This window comes from Suillus bovinus (genome assembly GCF_016758785.1).
Source record: "Suillus bovinus strain UH-Sbo-P2 chromosome Unknown EDB93scaffold_56, whole genome shotgun sequence".
In the NCBI taxonomy this organism is placed as follows: Eukaryota; Fungi; Basidiomycota; class Agaricomycetes; order Boletales; family Suillaceae; genus Suillus; species Suillus bovinus.
The window spans coordinates 1-15,696 of NW_024542112.1; the positions used below are offsets into that span (position 1 = coordinate 1).

Sequence of the window (15,696 nt, forward strand, 5' to 3'; positions counted from 1 at the left end):
GTTGGATTGGACTTCGCCCGAAAGGCTCAATTTTGGCTTGTGTGACCTGCTTGCTCTGCGTGCAGATGGTGTCAACCGATGTGAGGATAATTGTGCATGCTGATGATGATGCTGCCGATGATGATGTGATGGATTGGGGTGATGGGGGTGAGTGAATGTCGTGATCGCCCATCGCGCAGCCCACATGGGACCTGAAGGTCCCATGAGAGGTGGGCGGGGGGTGTAGGTGGTGGCAAGGGCAATGAGAAGGGGCGCTTGCCGGCAACACGATCCTGGGGGCCTGTCTGCTCCTGGTCCCCCATCTCAAAGTCCCCTTGCTGCTCCTCCAGGTTTTCAAAAAAGTGGTCATCCTCCAGCGTATAATAGTCGATGGGAGGATTGAGGTGGGGGGCAGCGGGGGGAGCATCCATGGCAGGAGCATTGATGGCAGGAGCGTTGACAGCAGGAGCAGGGGGAGCATTGATGGCAGGGGCAGGGGGAGCATTGACGGCAGGGGCAGGGGGGGTATTGATGGCAGGGGCAGGGGGAGAAAGGCCATCATCGGCAGTCTCCATCACTTTGTCGTCGAGATCAGGAGGGACCTCCTTTTCTTTTCCCTTGTGCTTTGACATGAGTGCAATCATGTCACCTGCGTGATTCACCCCTTGAGTGGATGAAAATGTCTTGGGGGCATATGCAGGGTTGTGCCCCCAAATGTTGTCGAGAGCGCTGTACCATGGGAACTCCAGGATCACTTGTTCTAAGCGTGTTTTAGATAGATTCCTGAAATAAAAATTGAAAAACATACCAAGTAGATTATTGCTGGCATTAGGTTGAGACGGGTCAATGCCTGCACCAGTCTGTGAGAAGCGACCGCAGTGTCTCTTGTATTTGTTCATAAGGCTAAAAATTACAATAAACGGATGAATAGAATGTGAAGAGGAGGGAAAGGACGCACTAATTTAAACGATTGGTCACTGTGCTTGTGAACTTGGCCGGGTCTTCAGAATACCACCCCATATACTCCTGATCTGTCTCAAATATGTGCTGTGCGATCACCGCGCATATCTTAGTTTTGTTGCTGCCAGATGGAGGGCCTTCATCATCAGGTTTCTTCCCTCCTTCATTGAATAGAATCCGGCGGTCCGCAGCATGAGTCACTAGATATTGCACAAGGGCATTAGTGCGCTGGATATTTCCCTCCCATGCCAGAGGACGTATCAGCTCCAACATCTCCCAAGATGGCATCAGATTGGGGAGGATCAGCGGGTGCACCAGTGCCACTGGATGCAGCAGTAGTTATGGTGGCTTGTCCTTGTCCTCTTGTACCTCGAGTAGTGCCCCTCCCCCTAGTGTGGGGAGGTCTTTTAGTAGCCTGGGACATACGCGGTCTATTTCGGGTGTCAAAATATGCTTTAATATGTTCTGAGCGACGAGCTTCAGGTCGTTGTACAGGCATCTTGCGCGTCGTGTTGCATGAAGTTTGATTTCAGACTCCGACTGTGCATGCCAAACCTTCCAAGACTTTCTGACACGCTTCAGAAAGCTTTCATAATAGTTTCAGAGCGTACCTTGAATACCATTAATATCTCAACTCAGTTCCAATATGGTTGGAACCAAGTCTCAAAGGTATGTGATTGCAATCAACTTCAGAAATTTCCGACATTATACAGTACTAACAACCCCCCCTTTCCAGTAGCAAACAAAAAACTATTAACTTGTGAGACCACTAGGTCAAAACTCAGAATGCATGCCCTGAAAGTTCAAGTGGCTGAATATCAAGGCTCAAAAGCTTATGTGAGCCACATATATGGGATTTGCCATTTGCACCTCTCTTGCATCTATTGATGGAGGTTAGGGCTGGTCATGAGTCTATAAGTACTGTGCATCGATCATTGCAGTTGTTAGAATTCTTTCACAAAGCAATCTAAATGGGTATAGGAATATTTACTAAAATCCATCAGACCAATTTTTTGAAGCCATATTCCCACGTGCACAATTGTTTGTCTACCGGCTTCGGCTTCTTCATATCCGGAGTGAAAAACACGTCCACTGTTCTCTTCCATGTGCTTTCCCTTGGCCCAATGTCCGGGCCTCCATGCTTCTTCCTCTCCATCCTCAGAGATACCTGAAGCCTATTCTGTGGAGTCTTACATCAAAGATTTACACATTATCTACTTCGCCTCCGCAGGTATTTGGGGCCTCGAAGTCCCTCGTACAGTAAATACTTTTTTTGGTGTACTTTGAGCGGGACGGAAGGAATGTTTGCTCGACTATCACACAAATCTGCCAGGTGGCTGGACGTGCGCGTTGAACATGTATTGTCTGGCAATGACAATGGCATGGTAAGTCCATTCCAAGGTCATCTACCATCGTCATCTAAACTGGTGGATACTTCACATCTAGTTAGTCGATGTAAACGTGCTCACCTGTCTCGACTTGTCGTGGCGCGGGCTGTGTGGCCAAACTATTGAGCCTGTGTATCGTGGTTTGAAACATGTTGTGAAGGAAGACTTGGATACAGTTGCTAGGCTGTTGTCCGAACTAGACCCCTTTGATGAAGAGCTAGAACAGGTACGTCACGCTTTTGCCTATCTCACTAGAGTATGTAGTTCAACTGGAACAAATGTGCAGATGAATGAAAATTTGCAAGTGGCTTCCCAGCCGTCGTCGTCGCCGGGCTCCCGCATTCATGCGGCAGAAGACAGCGCCTTGACGTGTCCTGAAATATCGCTACCAGAACGACCAAGAAGAAAGCGTAGGCGATCGTCTGCTTTAGTGAGTTTGAATTCGAGTATTTACAAATTAATGCTCAACTTGTCCAAAGGTCGAACCACTCGTCATCAAACCTACCCACCCTTCTGCTCCAATGATCATCGTTTCACCGTGTCCATCTCAGCCACGCGAAACCTCGTCTTGGGTACCGTATCAAGATGCAGCATTTGGCGCGCGTCTCACAGTGCCCACACACGCCCCATCAAACGGCGCATTTCCGCCCCTTGTAGCTTCATCCAATCTTGACAACCGCGCTGATGATTGGAAGTATGTCAACGGCCATTGGTGTGCTGTCCTTCCTACACATGATGAACAGTGTAGACGAGGGCTGTACTCTAAGAGCGTGGTTTCTAGGCGATGTTCAAGGTTACGGCCTCCTTGTCAGACGAATGTTTGAGTTGCTGTTGCTCCGATCTACCACTGACTTCACTGTCCCTCGTTTGTCGCATTCGCCGTCTTGGGTAGTTCATTATATAAATTATGTATCATTCTCATGCATTGTATCTATCATGTTAACTAACTCATATTTGTTCAATACCGTTGTAGAGATCAACTTATGGTCATGATTCAGCGGAAATTGAAGACACGTTTACTTGACGTGGGAAATTATATGCCGCTGGCCTCCTCACCCAATTGCCCCACAAACGTACAGACCCAACGGTTCTCTATCTCCCCTCCTTTCCTTTCAGCTAGTCTGACCGCTAAAGCCAGTTTTATCAGGTTTAGTGCTAACCGGAAGTTAATCCAGTAGTACTACGTATCATAGTAGTGACAACCTCACGCGCTTGAGTCTCTGACATGTCGTTCAAAGCGCTCTTCTATGCGTACATCTTAGGCGGACTGACGTTCATTCCCTTGCTCATCCTTATCGTCGTTGGCATCGCCATATACACCTCTATCCCCGTGCAAACTAACTCAGGCAATGATGCCAAGACAGAACCCCACACCGAGTCGACTGAGCCACGAGCAGAAACAGAAGATTCTGCCTCCTCGCTGGAAGTCAATGACAAGCCCAGGACGCGCAAAGGATGGCTTACCATGCGTAGAACATTTGAAGAATCCGCGTCATCCGATGGATCATACGTCACTCTCGTCCGCTCCTACCTTGATGCGCGTTCCAAGGACCCTAAGCGCTCACGCCCGAAGGATATGTGGTACGTTGTCCTGAAGGGCACAGTGTTGTACCTGTACGAAGACGAAAGTAGGACGGAGTGTGAAGCGGCTATAGAGTTGGGTGGACAAGAGGTGTCTGTTTACCCGGAAGGACTTCTGGACGGGGAGCTCTACACAAAACGGAATGCCATATGCCTGCGCCCAAGACAAATACTCGAGGAAAATATAATTCCGAACGTGGAAAATGAAACAGCGCTTCAAGATATCAATATAGATGAGAAGGTGGAGGAGGCAGGTGGAAGCTTGAAGAAGCGGACTGCTGAACGCGAGCGACTCGTTGAAGAAGAGAAGAACCGGGACGTTGCACGACAAGAGGCATTGAGCGCATCGACACCATGGTTCATATTTGTCCGCTCGTGCGTCGAGATGGAGGATTGGTATTTTGCGCTCGTGCATGCGTCTGAGCATCCGACTGGCATGCCTACTCTTGACCCACTCCAGAGCGTATTCCTCCCTTCGGAAATGAACAAGCTTGTCGTGACTCTTGATGAGCAACCCGATGTCATCCCCATGCGCTGGTTAAACGCGCTACTTGGGCGCATATTCTTCAGCTTCTACCGCACACAGGTGTTAGAGTCGTACATCATCGGTCGTCTCATGAAGAAGCTTTCCAAAGTCAAGCGTCCTGCATTCCTCACAGACATTTCTGTCACCAAATTCTCAATTGGGAACAATGCCCCGACACTTAGCAAGCCGATGTTGAAGGAGCTCACGAAAGAGGGCGATGCATCGCTCGAGGTGCGCTTTACATACAAGGGGGAGGTCCGTGCGACCGTCGAGGCTACTGCTACAATCAACCTCGGTGCTCGATTTAAGTCGTACACCGTTAAACTAGTGCTAGCGGTTATTCTACGGGAGATAGATGGAAACCTCCTCATCAAGGTCAAGCGACCACCAAGTAGTCGGATATGGTACGCGTTCACGCAGACCCCGCGTGTGGTCATTGATGTCGAGCCCATCGTGAGCGATCGCCAAATTACATGGAGCATGATACTTGACACGATCAAGTCAAGAATCATTGAGGTGGTGAGTATTCTTGGTGATCTATCATATCGATCACAATCTAATCTTTTGTACGACTAAGATACAAGAGTCCGTCGTAATGCCCAACATGGATGATATCAGTTTCTTTGACAGCTCGCCATATTTACATCGTGGCGGACTTTGGTCGGATGCTGCGCGGCGCGAGCAGTCAGAGCCTACCTCGACCTCACCAGAAGTTGAAGCAAAAGGTGTAAAACCTGCGGCATCTGAGGCAGACCTCCCATCTAATTCAGGCACCTCCGAAGAGGTCACGGCACCGTTAATAAAGCGTTCAGTGTCGGCTGAAGACCTGGTAGTTGATGCATCATCACTTGGAGGTGTGCCAGTCATCCGCTCTGCAACCACTGGAACCTCAGACAGCAATGTAAAAGCCTCTAGGCCTGGTGGAGATGACTTTGATGTAGGCGACGATGTCGAGGAGTCTGACCTTCGTGGACGGCGGAGTCGCGCTACAAGTTCTACAACGCCAAAACAAGGTCTTCCTGCTAACTCTCATCCAGACAAACCCACTGGTGAGACGGAATTGGATGAAGAGTACCTATCCCCGCAATACCGTGGCCGGTCCTCATCGGCACACTCTCTAGCACGTTCTAGGTCTTCTCGGGCAGATTCTGTCTCTTCTTCGGTCTCCGTCGGTGGCGAGGAGTCCTTCAATGGCCTCTCTGACTCTGGCGCATCCTCGAAGAGCCCCCGACCCTCCACCGGTTTGAATACAGCGAGTTCATTGTTCTCTACGCTGAAGTCCAAAGCCACAGACAAGCAAGCACTGAGCAATTCTGCTAAGGAAGCAATGCGTAAATGGGGGGTCAATTGGGGTGGTCTTAAGAAAGATAGCAGTGTCAACTCTCAGGATGACGTACCGGACGTCGGACCTTCGGATGCTCGTATTCGGAAAGAGAGCACACATAGCCGCCCCAATTATGCAGAAGTGCGTGCTGCTGTTGCAGAACGGAGAGACCGCAGGGACGATGGTGGGTCCACCCCTATTCCTATCCCCAATGGGAAAGAAAAGAGGTCCACAAGCCTGTCGAGCGGTCACATGTCATTGTTATCTGGTGCACCTGCATCGCCTCCCCACATAATGCAAGGCGGTTCATCGGAAGGGAGCTCCTCATCTAGATTTGTTGCACCTTCTTTGTCGAAGTCAGCGACGGAAAATGATCTACTCCAAGACCGCGATTTCGCGGATGAGACAGAGGAGCACCGCAGGCCATCTATTATTCATACCCAACCTTCACAGGCGCGGACAATGACTATTCCGGGGATCCATGCAAGCCACCGTGGGGAACCCATGTCAATGGGGAATATTGCGCCATCGTCAACACCCCCGGAGAGCAAGCCGAAGGGGCCTGCTATTCAAAGCATGTATCGTTTATGGAAAAGTCCGATTCTGACAGGTCAACCACAAGGCTCGGATAACCAGTTGATGCCTATACGCGCAGATGTAGATGAACGTAATGCGGATGTTGTTCCACTCAGTCTTTCTACCGATGTCGCTTCACCGTCTGCACGACCACCACCTCCTCCTCTTCCTCCGCGGACGGTGTCATCGGTACCACGTACTGCGGCTGATTCGTTCGAAGATGCTGTTCCTTCTGTATCAGCTGCGTCGGAAGATATGAGAGGAGCTTCGCCGGTGCAGGGATCATCGAATCCATCTCCAGAGCCGGCTGAAACGTCACCACCTGTTGGCACATCCGAACCGGTGATTGTGAAAGGACCGGATAACAGGCCTCCATTACCTCCGCGCAAACCCGGGCCAGCACGCTAGCCTATATGTCAACGTATGAAAATTGCCTAGTTCATGTACTACTAATCACTGATTTGCATTGCATTGTTCTTATCTCTCTCTCCGTACTTTTTTTTTCGTTAGCATTTAGGTATAATCGACGCACGTATTTAAAAGTCAACTCAGCATACTGATGACCAGGACACAATGACAATTCAGCACTGCATTTGTCCGAAAATCATATGCTCTGGATTTTTTGAAAATGACTTGGATGCGACGTGGCAGGCCAGCAAAGTATAAATTTTAAATTACCTAAGTTGCCATAAGGGCTACGTATTATCGGTACTAGTGCACTTCTTATTGATGTAAGTAGAGCGCGTCTCGTATCGTAAAAGTTAATGTTTGAGTGTTTTTCTTCGGTTCGATATGCCATGTGGGTCAACTTATTGGACAGGAGGGTCCGAAGAGGTGGTCGTCAGGTGTCGGTGGCCGTAACAGAGTCGGAGAGCGTGCCGTGCACAAAAGATGACCCTGGTCCAAGCTTCGGCATTACTCACTATTTGAAACGGAAGACCATCGACCATCCCTGTTTCTTTTTGCTCTACTCCGTGATCATCAAGTCAAAGATTTAGGAAACCTCTGAAACTCAATTCCAAGTTTCATTCTGATATTACTGTCACCGGCCTCACCCTGCCCCACCGTTATATACTCTAAGCGGCGGGAGGAACTTATTTTTTTTTTAATCTACCTGGTTCAACTACCCTCTAGCCAGAGGCTTTCTTTCTTACCGTCATGTCCAAGATCATGTCCTGCACGACCCGTAAGGATTCTGCATCATCCTTCAACGTTGTCTTACCTGTTTCAGCTACTTCTCTACAAATATGTCCCAACCTCGAGGCCCTTCTCCAACATGACGAACTTACTCGTCGTGGCAGCAATTCTCCAACCAGTCCTTATCATCCTATCTCGCACGCGTCGGGATTTGCTGTCAGTCTTGGGCCACCACCGCCCCGCAACACAGTAAGGAAGGTAGCCAATCACGAGAACCGCGTCAAGGAAATTCGGCGGAAGAAGAATAACGTTAGGTCTGATTCTTGGCCAGACTCTCTAGGTCCTGCCACGAATGGTCCTGTTGGCCATTCAAGCCCCGAATCCTCCAGATCTGCCACTACGCCCAATCCCTATATCAAATCAACACCCGTTGTGCCAACTATTAATACATTTGATGCCAGAGCAGCAGGCAAGTACTTCTCTTGATCATATCTGGAAAGATCACTCACGTCAACTCACACGACAACAGGTCCCACATCATATCTGTCACCACAGAATAGTCATGCCAGTTCCACAGAGACAATAACGTCGCTTGCGTACAGGAGTGAGCCAGATGTCTACCACACTTCTGACTCACCGGTACATCTCATCCCTTCCTGTCGCTCATCACCTACTTTGCACAAGGTTGAGAAGATCTTTACCAAGGGGCGCGAGTCTTTAAGCATTCTCACAAGTGCTGCTATTCCCAGCAGTATGAAGCCAAAACAGGAAGATCACGTTGATTTCCGGCCTCATCGCACAGAGTTGGTAGACTCTAGCGCCTATCAGTCATCTCTTTCAGGTCAGCCTCTTCCAAATGTCACAGTGAGATGTTAACGCTGGTTCATGGCTGTAGTACCCCAGGTGCGGCACGGGCGAGGATCGGGATACCGAGCAATGTCACATCAACTATCCGCGTTTGGGGATGCAGAAACAGCCTCAAATCCTAACGTCTTCCCTCTGACAACTGAATTGCGGCAGTTCCCTCCTGTGCGAGCTAGGTCTCCCTTCTCGACTGGTACAGATACAAGTGCCAATTCGCCTTCGATTTCATCTACCTGCTCCCTCTCCCCTAAATCTGGACATTCGCCGTCAGCAGGGGCCATATCTCCTAATCCATCAAGCACACCTCACGCATCTTCATTGCCTCATTTACGCCCCGTATCCCCGATCGAAATGCCACTTCTGCTGCAGAAACGAGCAAGTCATGACCAGCAATCATTCATCGATTTTTTCTCGCCTTCGTTTTCAGTCTCCCAGCATGTGCAGGACGACCCATCTATTATATCTACTCGCCGTCCATCTTCACCACCTATATTATCTTCAAGCATATATTCTAGTACTTCTCGTAATTCATCCTTGAACGACCTTCCTAGCATGGTTTTTGCCCCGGCCAGTCCTAGTTCTGCCGCCAACGAAGTTCTTGATTCCCCGCAACACTCAAGACGGAGCTCTTCGACATCCTCACACTCAGACGTTTCGGCAATGATATTTGCTCCTACAAGTCCTACTTCTGGTCTATATTTGTCGCCTATTTCCTATCGCCCTGGTTCACCATGTTCATCAGCGACCTCGCTTTCAACGCCTGAGTTTGCAACGCCCACCCTGACATTCCCTGATACCACAGATACCTTGAAACCACCCATTCCAACTACTGCGAAGCCTTTGTTCGAGAAAAGGGGTCGCAAACCCCGCTTCCAGAAACGTTCTTTCTCGTCTTCTCCTCAACCACCCCTTCGTCTCAAGGTACCCCTACCACCGACGACTAACACGCTTGACGCCAACGAGCGAGCTGACCTCATACGGAGAAATCGCAAGTTGGCGCAACTGTTAGGACAAACCCCGGCTATTGAAACGGCTGCGTCTGAAGTAGAGGAATCACGCCTACTTAAGATGCTACCACAGCCCCCTTTCTCTGCTTTGCTGGGATCATCGAAGCAGAAGCATCATCGTCATGCAATGTCTGTATCTGTTGCCGTAAAGGCCCCCGGCTTCAAATCGGAACCGTCATCGTCATGGCAAGTTATAGACTACCCATCAACACAGAATGGTCGCAGATATTCCACTCCCTACACTCCACGTAGCTTTACCTTTTACTTGGATGATTCACCGGAGCCATCAGCCACTCGCGATCATCACGGCTCGTACCGCCATAGGGATCCGCAGCACCAACATGGTTCCTCAACTTCTTTCATTGATCTTTCAGACGAAGATAATTCAAATGATGCTTCGGACGCGATCAGTTTAGAAATGCCGGACACGGCAAATAGTCGCCGAATCTTCCATCATTCATCCTCGACACCATCTGTCGTGGAGGCGTTTACGCCCGAGGAACAAGCCGAAGCCGAGAGAAGAAGAAAGCGTGACAAACTGGCTAAACTCCACCGTTTTCTCGGCTCACGCGTCCCTACGGACTTAGTCATTGGTCATATACCTGGTCCGTCTTTACCTCCATCGTCGATGCCTGTGGACGGCCGCGATATGTGGCTTTACAGGCGAAGGAGTGGTTCATCTGCCCCATCGTTTGAGCGTATCAAGACAGAGCTCGACGATGAGGAGAAGGCTGTGAATGTCAGGCGTGCTCAGAAGATGGAAAAAGTATGTTGTTCCTTATTACCCGTCACGAGAAAGGCTCATAATTTTGATCAGCTTTTTGGTATCCCCCCTCCGCAAACGTTGTACCATACTCGTCAAGTTCCTGAAACAGTGGCCCGCTCTCAACCGGTATCCCCTGTAGCGTCGCTTATGACCCCAACTTATGTACCCGCCAATGCTCCTGGTTTCTCCCGGCGTAATCCAAACCAGTCCGCATACATGAAGGGGAAGAAATTGCATCGTCCAGGAACTTCGGATTCAACCACGTTCCTACTTCCCTTCAAGCGTTCCAGCTCTCCGGAGCCTGCTCAGACGTCGGACTATGCGGCCACGCTCGCACAATCTTCTGTGTACATGAACTATCAACATTCTATCGCATCGCTGACAGACATCATTGAACGAGTGAGTGAACAGGTATGGTCTCATGGACTGCACTCACCATTTCAAAGGATGACAGGGCGTCTCTTGCGGAGCTTCATCGGTTCCTCCATGGTGATTTAGTAGAAGTGGAATCTCCAATTGAGGATCAGCCCTTGCTAGAATCTCGTAGGATTTCCAGCTCGTCATATTCGTTTAAGTCGGAACGTAGACTTTCGTTACCAACGCGGGCATCCATGGCCTCGTCGATAACTACTGAACTACCTATGGCATCGCCCAGGGAGTCATCTGACTTCCAGTTGCGCAGGCGAAGAGCTGCCAAATTGACGCATTTCTTCGGCGTAGATTATCGTGAGCTTATTCATGATATTTTGGAAAGCATTGAGAAGGGCGTTGAAGAGGAAAGGAAGAGAGGGACGCTTCTTCCCGAGGAAGTTGAAGTGAGTTCAATCATGTTTCATGAGGTCATCCACTCAATGTTTTCTTGGCACGCTAGTCTTTGCTGCATAAGCTTCACAATCTTCGGACAAGACAGGATGGGTTTTGCTGATGATCAGTACTATTACACTCTTTTACTTGTTTTAAATTTGATGTCGCTTTGTTGTGTGATTTTTATCCAGTTTATGTAAACCCAGATAATGAATATTATGACTGACAGGTATCGGCCACACATGCATGAAAGTCAAACTTGTAATCTAGATATGTAAAATGCAACCAATAACAGGGATGTCATAGAATAACCAACTCTCCATCACACGAATGACACCAGAATATGTGAGACTCGTCCATGAACTGTGGTCGTCGGTGTACGTGCTGTGCATGCCACGAAGGAGAGTTTGGCTCCTGACCCGATATTCCTTCGTTGCCTTGTGGAACAGGGGAAAGCTGTCGCGACGAAGGATATCCACCAGCTGATGCTGCAAGCTCACTATCGATACGTGCTTTTAACATGCCAAGACTAACTTGACGCTTGTGACGAGTTTCGGGCGAGAGTCCAACGTCAAAAACGGTCCGCGGGGAAGGCGGGGCAAGATTGCTTGATTTGTGAGTGAAAGACCCGCGTCGTAAATCAAGGGTGCGACTGGAGGGTCTGCCTGGCACCCCGGGAGAAAACGGTCTTGAAGTTGCTCTCGACGTGGAGCGCTGTTGTGCGAGCTGGTCCTCTAAGATGCTGATTTGCTTCTGCAGGCTATGCGACTTTGCCTGAGCTTCGAAGACGGCAGTTTCCAAAGTGCGAATTTGGGAGTTGGCATTGGAGAGATCCATAGCATGTTGAACTCTGACTGCGCTGATCATCTCGTCATCCAGTGAACGAGGAGCAGCCTCGTCTGATGAAGAGGTTCGAAGGTGCTCTATCTCATTATCCTTGGCGTTCAACTCGGCCCGGAGAGCTTCATGCTCGTAGTTAGATCGTTCTATCAGAGCGCGGTGTTCCTCCTCAAGGTTCCTGTATGACCGAAGGTCCGACTCCAAGCGGGACATTACTTGTGAGTGCTGGTTGGATTCCGCAGAGAGGCGGTCAATGATTTCTAGCTGACGCGCTTCGATTTGTCGCAGCTTTGTACGATCCCCCTCCAAACTGAGTAGCTGCCATCTGCGATGACTCTAGTTCAGTTTGGAGTTCAGCGTAGCCCTGCTGTAGCTCAGCGATTGATTGTTGCAGTGAGACATTGTCCTTCTCATGCAACGAGTCTGCTTCTTTGCGAGTTTGAGCCGCCTCGGCCTCCCGCTCCGTCGCCTCGCTAAGCGCATTTTCGAGCTTCGAGATGAAAACCTCTCGTGAATTCTTTTCGTACTCAAGCTTGTCGATTCGTTCCATCAAATCCATTTTGGTGGAGGTAAGCTCCACAAATTTGGGTCGCATCTCATCCAGAGATTGCATCAGCCTCGTTCCCTCTGTTTGCAGATCTTTCTGCGTCCTCTCGGCTTCTTCAGCTCGCCGATTGGCAGCCCTCAGGTCGCTGTGAGCATTCTGAAGAGCACGATCGCTCGACGACAACTCCGACGCGACTTCACCAAGCTTTTGCTGAAGCTGCTTAATCGCGCTTTGATTGAAGTTAACCTGAGACTGGAGTGACGCGCGCTCTTCAAGCAACGCATCACGATCTTGATTGGTAGAATGGATACGCTCTTGGAGGGATGAGTATTGCTCCTCGAGACTTGCATGCTTGGCCTTCCACTCAGTTTCGCTATCATTCCGCAATTGAAGCTGAGACTGTAACTCATCCTTCTCGTGTTTTGCGTTCGCGAGAGTCTACTTGTGTGGTGAGCACTAGCGGACAGAGAGGTATATAGCTACATGCCTGTTTGAGCTTAGAGAGGTGAAATTCGAGCTCTTCTGCGCGATTTTGAGTGTTTTTGAGTGACTCCTCCAGCCGTTCGGCACGATCGTCACTTTCTATTTGCTCCTCAAGTTCACGAACACGTTGTCGATGCTGTTCGGATGTAGACCTCGCTTCCTCCAGAGAAGCATTGAGAAGCTGTAGTTCTCTTTCCTGAAAAAAGGTTAAGCAGGGCACTCCTGGTAGAACTAGATTGCTCACTTGATCTCGCGACTTTTCAGCCAGGTCTCTTTCTCGTATCAGGGCTTCCTGCAGCTGTATGTTGAGCTTAGAGGAACTGCTCTCAAGGTCTTTGACGCGTTCGTCGAGCGACCGTGAGTTTTCGCGTTCAGCCTGGAGCAATTCACCCTTCTCTTGTGTCTCTAGATATAAAGTACAGTTAGACGAGAACGTCATTGAAGTAGTCAACATACCCATCTCGAGCTCCTCCAGACGAGCAACTGAAGCTAGCAATGATGTCTTTTCTGAAACAAGGAGGGTAATGGTCTTCTGATGGTTTTCTTCCTGTTCGTTCCAATGTTTAGTGGACTCCACCTCTTTAGTGTGATAGTCTTGGATTTCAACGCGTGCTGCGCCGAGCTGGTTTGAAAGCTTCTCGGCCTCTTCCTTGTGTAGATTTGCTATGCGGCGGTGATCATCAAGTTCCTTTACATGACTTCGGCGAAGCTCATCAGCCTGCGACTTCAATCGCAGAATCTCTGCCTGACTTGAGCGGTGCGTGTCTTCCAATGACCGCTTCTCTTGGGACACCACCTCCACCCTTCTTGACGTATCTTGAGCACGCTGCTGTTCCTGATGAAGCTGAAGCTTGAGTGTGCTCTTTTCTTCTTCGAGCTTCTTTAACTGGGCTTTGGTTCCTGCGAATGCGAATGAGACTCAGCCGGGGTAAAAGAATGGTTGACATGCCTGCCTCAAGTGCTTCTAGGCGACTTAGCGAACTCCGTAAGCTGCTGTTCTCACTTTGAACAGAAGCAATCATTGTCTGCATGGATGTCACCTGAGATTGCAATGCCTCAGCTGGCCCAGAAAGAGATGATGAAGTAGGCGCATTTGTTGGCAATGCATTGGAAACTGTCGAGTGCTGCACGTTCGCTCTAGACAGAGATTCTATCCAGTTCGCGTCCGAATCTGCTGGCGTGAATCTAAGGAATAATGAAAGCAGTTTGAGCGTGATCAACAGGTGAGAGATCGCAAACATACAGGTCAGCAACATCATTCTTGGTGTCCTCCGTGGAAGGTGCAGATTCCTGGGGAGCAGGAGTAAACGACCTCGATGGAGGTGGACTTGCCAACGCGCCGCTGCCAGCAACCCTCTTCCGTCGTCGCTTGTCGAGCTACGGAAATACGTGAGCCTGTGAAATAACTGAACTTTCAAGGATGCAAACCAAGGCCTTTGCCCTCGCGGCCTTCGCGGCGCGATCATCATCCTCAGACATTCTTGAGAGGCTGAATCAATCGTCAGTATTAGTAGCAATATCGAGTGCGCAATGAAGGGAGAGCAATTCAGTGAAGCGCAGGAGTAAGAGAAGTTCGTGTTCGAGAAGTCTACTGCGACAGGGACAATGGTAGACTTTGTCGCGACCAAGTCACGGTTGGACACGTTTCATAAAGTTACACGCCTGCAGCTTACTGCAAATTTAAGCAAGTACTGACATTGAACATAAATGAATAATAGGCTACTACTTATCTCCCGTGGACATCCCGATCTTCTCAATTCACGCACAACAACGAAGAAGCATGATTGCAAGGCCTAACCATGATGCCATAGAGGGTTATGTTGTAGGAACGCAAAATGTTATTGGGTATTATAATTAACTGCATTGGCACAATAGAAGACGACAAACAGGCGAGTCAGAGCAGATTATCTGCAAGTAGTCGATGATCATGTTAAACAGTAATACCCTGTGGCTGGCCAGAATACAATGGCTGAAATTGCTGGGGTTGCGTATGGACTGATTGGCCAGGCGTGCCACTGTGATTACTGTAGGTCCCTAGCTGAACAGGAGCGTACCCCGTAGGAGGAGCGCCCGAGTACTGACTTAGAGGAACCTGCTGTTGTACGCGCGACGAGTTTTGCGAAAGGAACTTGGCCTCTTTGACAGAGTACATCCAGACACCATTGCCACGACTGGATCCAATGATGGAAAATACCAGCAGTACGGCAGTGTAGCCCAAGACTAGAACGACTCGTTAGGAAAAAGCGAGACCTAAACCGCGTAATAACTTACATATGAAGAAATTGAGGAATGCGAAAGCCTCGACTGCCTGCAACTCCATGCAATACGTTTCGACATCGGAACCTGGTAGTGACTGAGCATGATTCGAGATGGTATCTGAAATCCACGTACCACTCCGGTAATCACAGCCCTGAGGGTAGTAATAGTTGAAGGTGGAGACAGCCTCGCCAGCAGTGGCAACCCATAAAATCGCAAGGATGACTGTATATGAGAAGGATTAGACCAACACACATTATTCCAGATATACTACATACAGAGCCATGAGAGCTCGAAGATAATCATGGAGGTGACCGCCCCACGTCGTATAAAATCAAGGATCAACCTGGGAACAATTGAGACAATCAAGGTGACCAGACAGAGGCATACGCACATGATTGGAATAGTAAGAATTGTCAACACTGCAGTCGCAACGCCCAAAGCACTGAAGACAAAGTAGAAATTATGTGGCACCGTCAACGAGACGAAGTAGGCATCGAGACCTAATGCAATGAGGGAGAAAGCGATAGCGAGTGCTATACGATCACATTCGAAAGTGAGCTTCTAATTAACAGATTCAAAAAGAGATTCATAACTTACAGAAAAGGGTGATACGAGCCACGGAGAACAATCCCATGTTGAAGGTCTCTGTGAAACT

General features: G+C 49.2%; 6 protein-coding genes across 6 annotated transcripts; 3 read left to right on the forward strand and 3 right to left on the reverse strand.

The window, feature by feature from the left end:
- Nucleotides 1-71: 71 nt before the first annotated feature.
- Nucleotides 72-1,227, reverse strand: EDB93DRAFT_1253206 (uncharacterized protein; the record flags this gene model as incomplete). Its single annotated transcript, XM_041453418.1, has 3 exons — nt 72-739; nt 788-882; nt 938-1,227. The coding sequence occupies 3 exons, from the start codon at nt 1,225-1,227 to the stop codon at nt 72-74; spliced, it is 1,053 nt and encodes a 350-aa protein (XP_041304769.1).
- A 708-nt stretch (nt 1,228-1,935) lies between these two features.
- Nucleotides 1,936-3,370, forward strand: EDB93DRAFT_1164338 (uncharacterized protein). Its single transcript, XM_041450133.1, has 4 exons — nt 1,936-2,324; nt 2,386-2,553; nt 2,614-2,757; nt 2,807-3,370. Exons 1-4 carry the CDS (start codon nt 2,241-2,243, stop codon nt 3,149-3,151), a joined length of 741 nt encoding a protein of 246 aa, XP_041304770.1. The 5' UTR covers nt 1,936-2,240; the 3' UTR covers nt 3,152-3,370.
- EDB93DRAFT_1164342 (uncharacterized protein) lies at nt 3,371-7,105 on the forward strand. Its single transcript, XM_041450134.1, has 3 exons — nt 3,371-4,953; nt 5,012-6,755; nt 6,845-7,105. The coding sequence occupies exons 1-2, from the start codon at nt 3,553-3,555 to the stop codon at nt 6,740-6,742; spliced, it is 3,132 nt and encodes a 1,043-aa protein (XP_041304771.1). The 5' UTR covers nt 3,371-3,552; the 3' UTR covers nt 6,743-6,755; nt 6,845-7,105.
- A 1,890-nt stretch (nt 7,106-8,995) lies between these two features.
- On the forward strand, nt 8,996-11,112 carry EDB93DRAFT_1090394 (uncharacterized protein; the record flags this gene model as incomplete). Its single annotated transcript, XM_041446269.1, has 3 exons — nt 8,996-10,108; nt 10,160-10,507; nt 10,555-11,112. The coding sequence occupies 3 exons, from the start codon at nt 8,996-8,998 to the stop codon at nt 11,110-11,112; spliced, it is 2,019 nt and encodes a 672-aa protein (XP_041304772.1).
- Nucleotides 11,113-11,178: 66 nt separating this feature from the next.
- EDB93DRAFT_1338977 (uncharacterized protein) lies at nt 11,179-14,471 on the reverse strand (the record flags this gene model as incomplete). Its single annotated transcript, XM_041455410.1, is given in 9 exon segments — nt 11,179-11,400; nt 11,447-11,930; nt 12,022-12,737; nt 12,757-12,978; nt 13,027-13,187; nt 13,239-13,682; nt 13,732-13,967; nt 14,026-14,159; nt 14,211-14,471. 9 exon segments carry the CDS (start codon nt 14,259-14,261, stop codon nt 11,179-11,181), a joined length of 2,670 nt encoding a protein of 889 aa, XP_041304773.1. The 5' UTR covers nt 14,262-14,471.
- Nucleotides 14,472-14,486: 15 nt separating this feature from the next.
- On the reverse strand, nt 14,487-15,675 carry EDB93DRAFT_1299074 (uncharacterized protein; the record flags this gene model as incomplete). Its single annotated transcript, XM_041454656.1, has 5 exons — nt 14,487-15,002; nt 15,054-15,263; nt 15,317-15,384; nt 15,433-15,574; nt 15,639-15,675. The coding sequence occupies 5 exons, from the start codon at nt 15,673-15,675 to the stop codon at nt 14,713-14,715; spliced, it is 747 nt and encodes a 248-aa protein (XP_041304774.1). The 3' UTR covers nt 14,487-14,712.
- Nucleotides 15,676-15,696: the final 21 nt, after the last annotated feature.

What these genes read in the sequence shown, in the direction of transcription:
- EDB93DRAFT_1164338 (XM_041450133.1), top strand. Translation starts at nt 2,241, where the DNA reads ATGTTTGCTCGACTATCACACAAATCTGCCAGGTGGCTGGACGTGCGC. An exon ending in CTGGCAATGACAATGGCATG is followed by an intron (nt 2,325 to 2,385) that starts GTAAGTCCATTC and finishes CTTCACATCTAG; the next exon opens with TTAGTCGATGTAAACGTGCT. An exon ending in TTGATGAAGAGCTAGAACAG is followed by an intron (nt 2,554 to 2,613) that starts GTACGTCACGCT and finishes ACAAATGTGCAG; the next exon opens with ATGAATGAAAATTTGCAAGT.
- EDB93DRAFT_1164342 (XM_041450134.1), top strand. Translation starts at nt 3,553, where the DNA reads ATGTCGTTCAAAGCGCTCTTCTATGCGTACATCTTAGGCGGACTGACG. An exon ending in AGTCAAGAATCATTGAGGTG is followed by an intron (nt 4,954 to 5,011) that starts GTGAGTATTCTT and finishes TGTACGACTAAG; the next exon opens with ATACAAGAGTCCGTCGTAAT.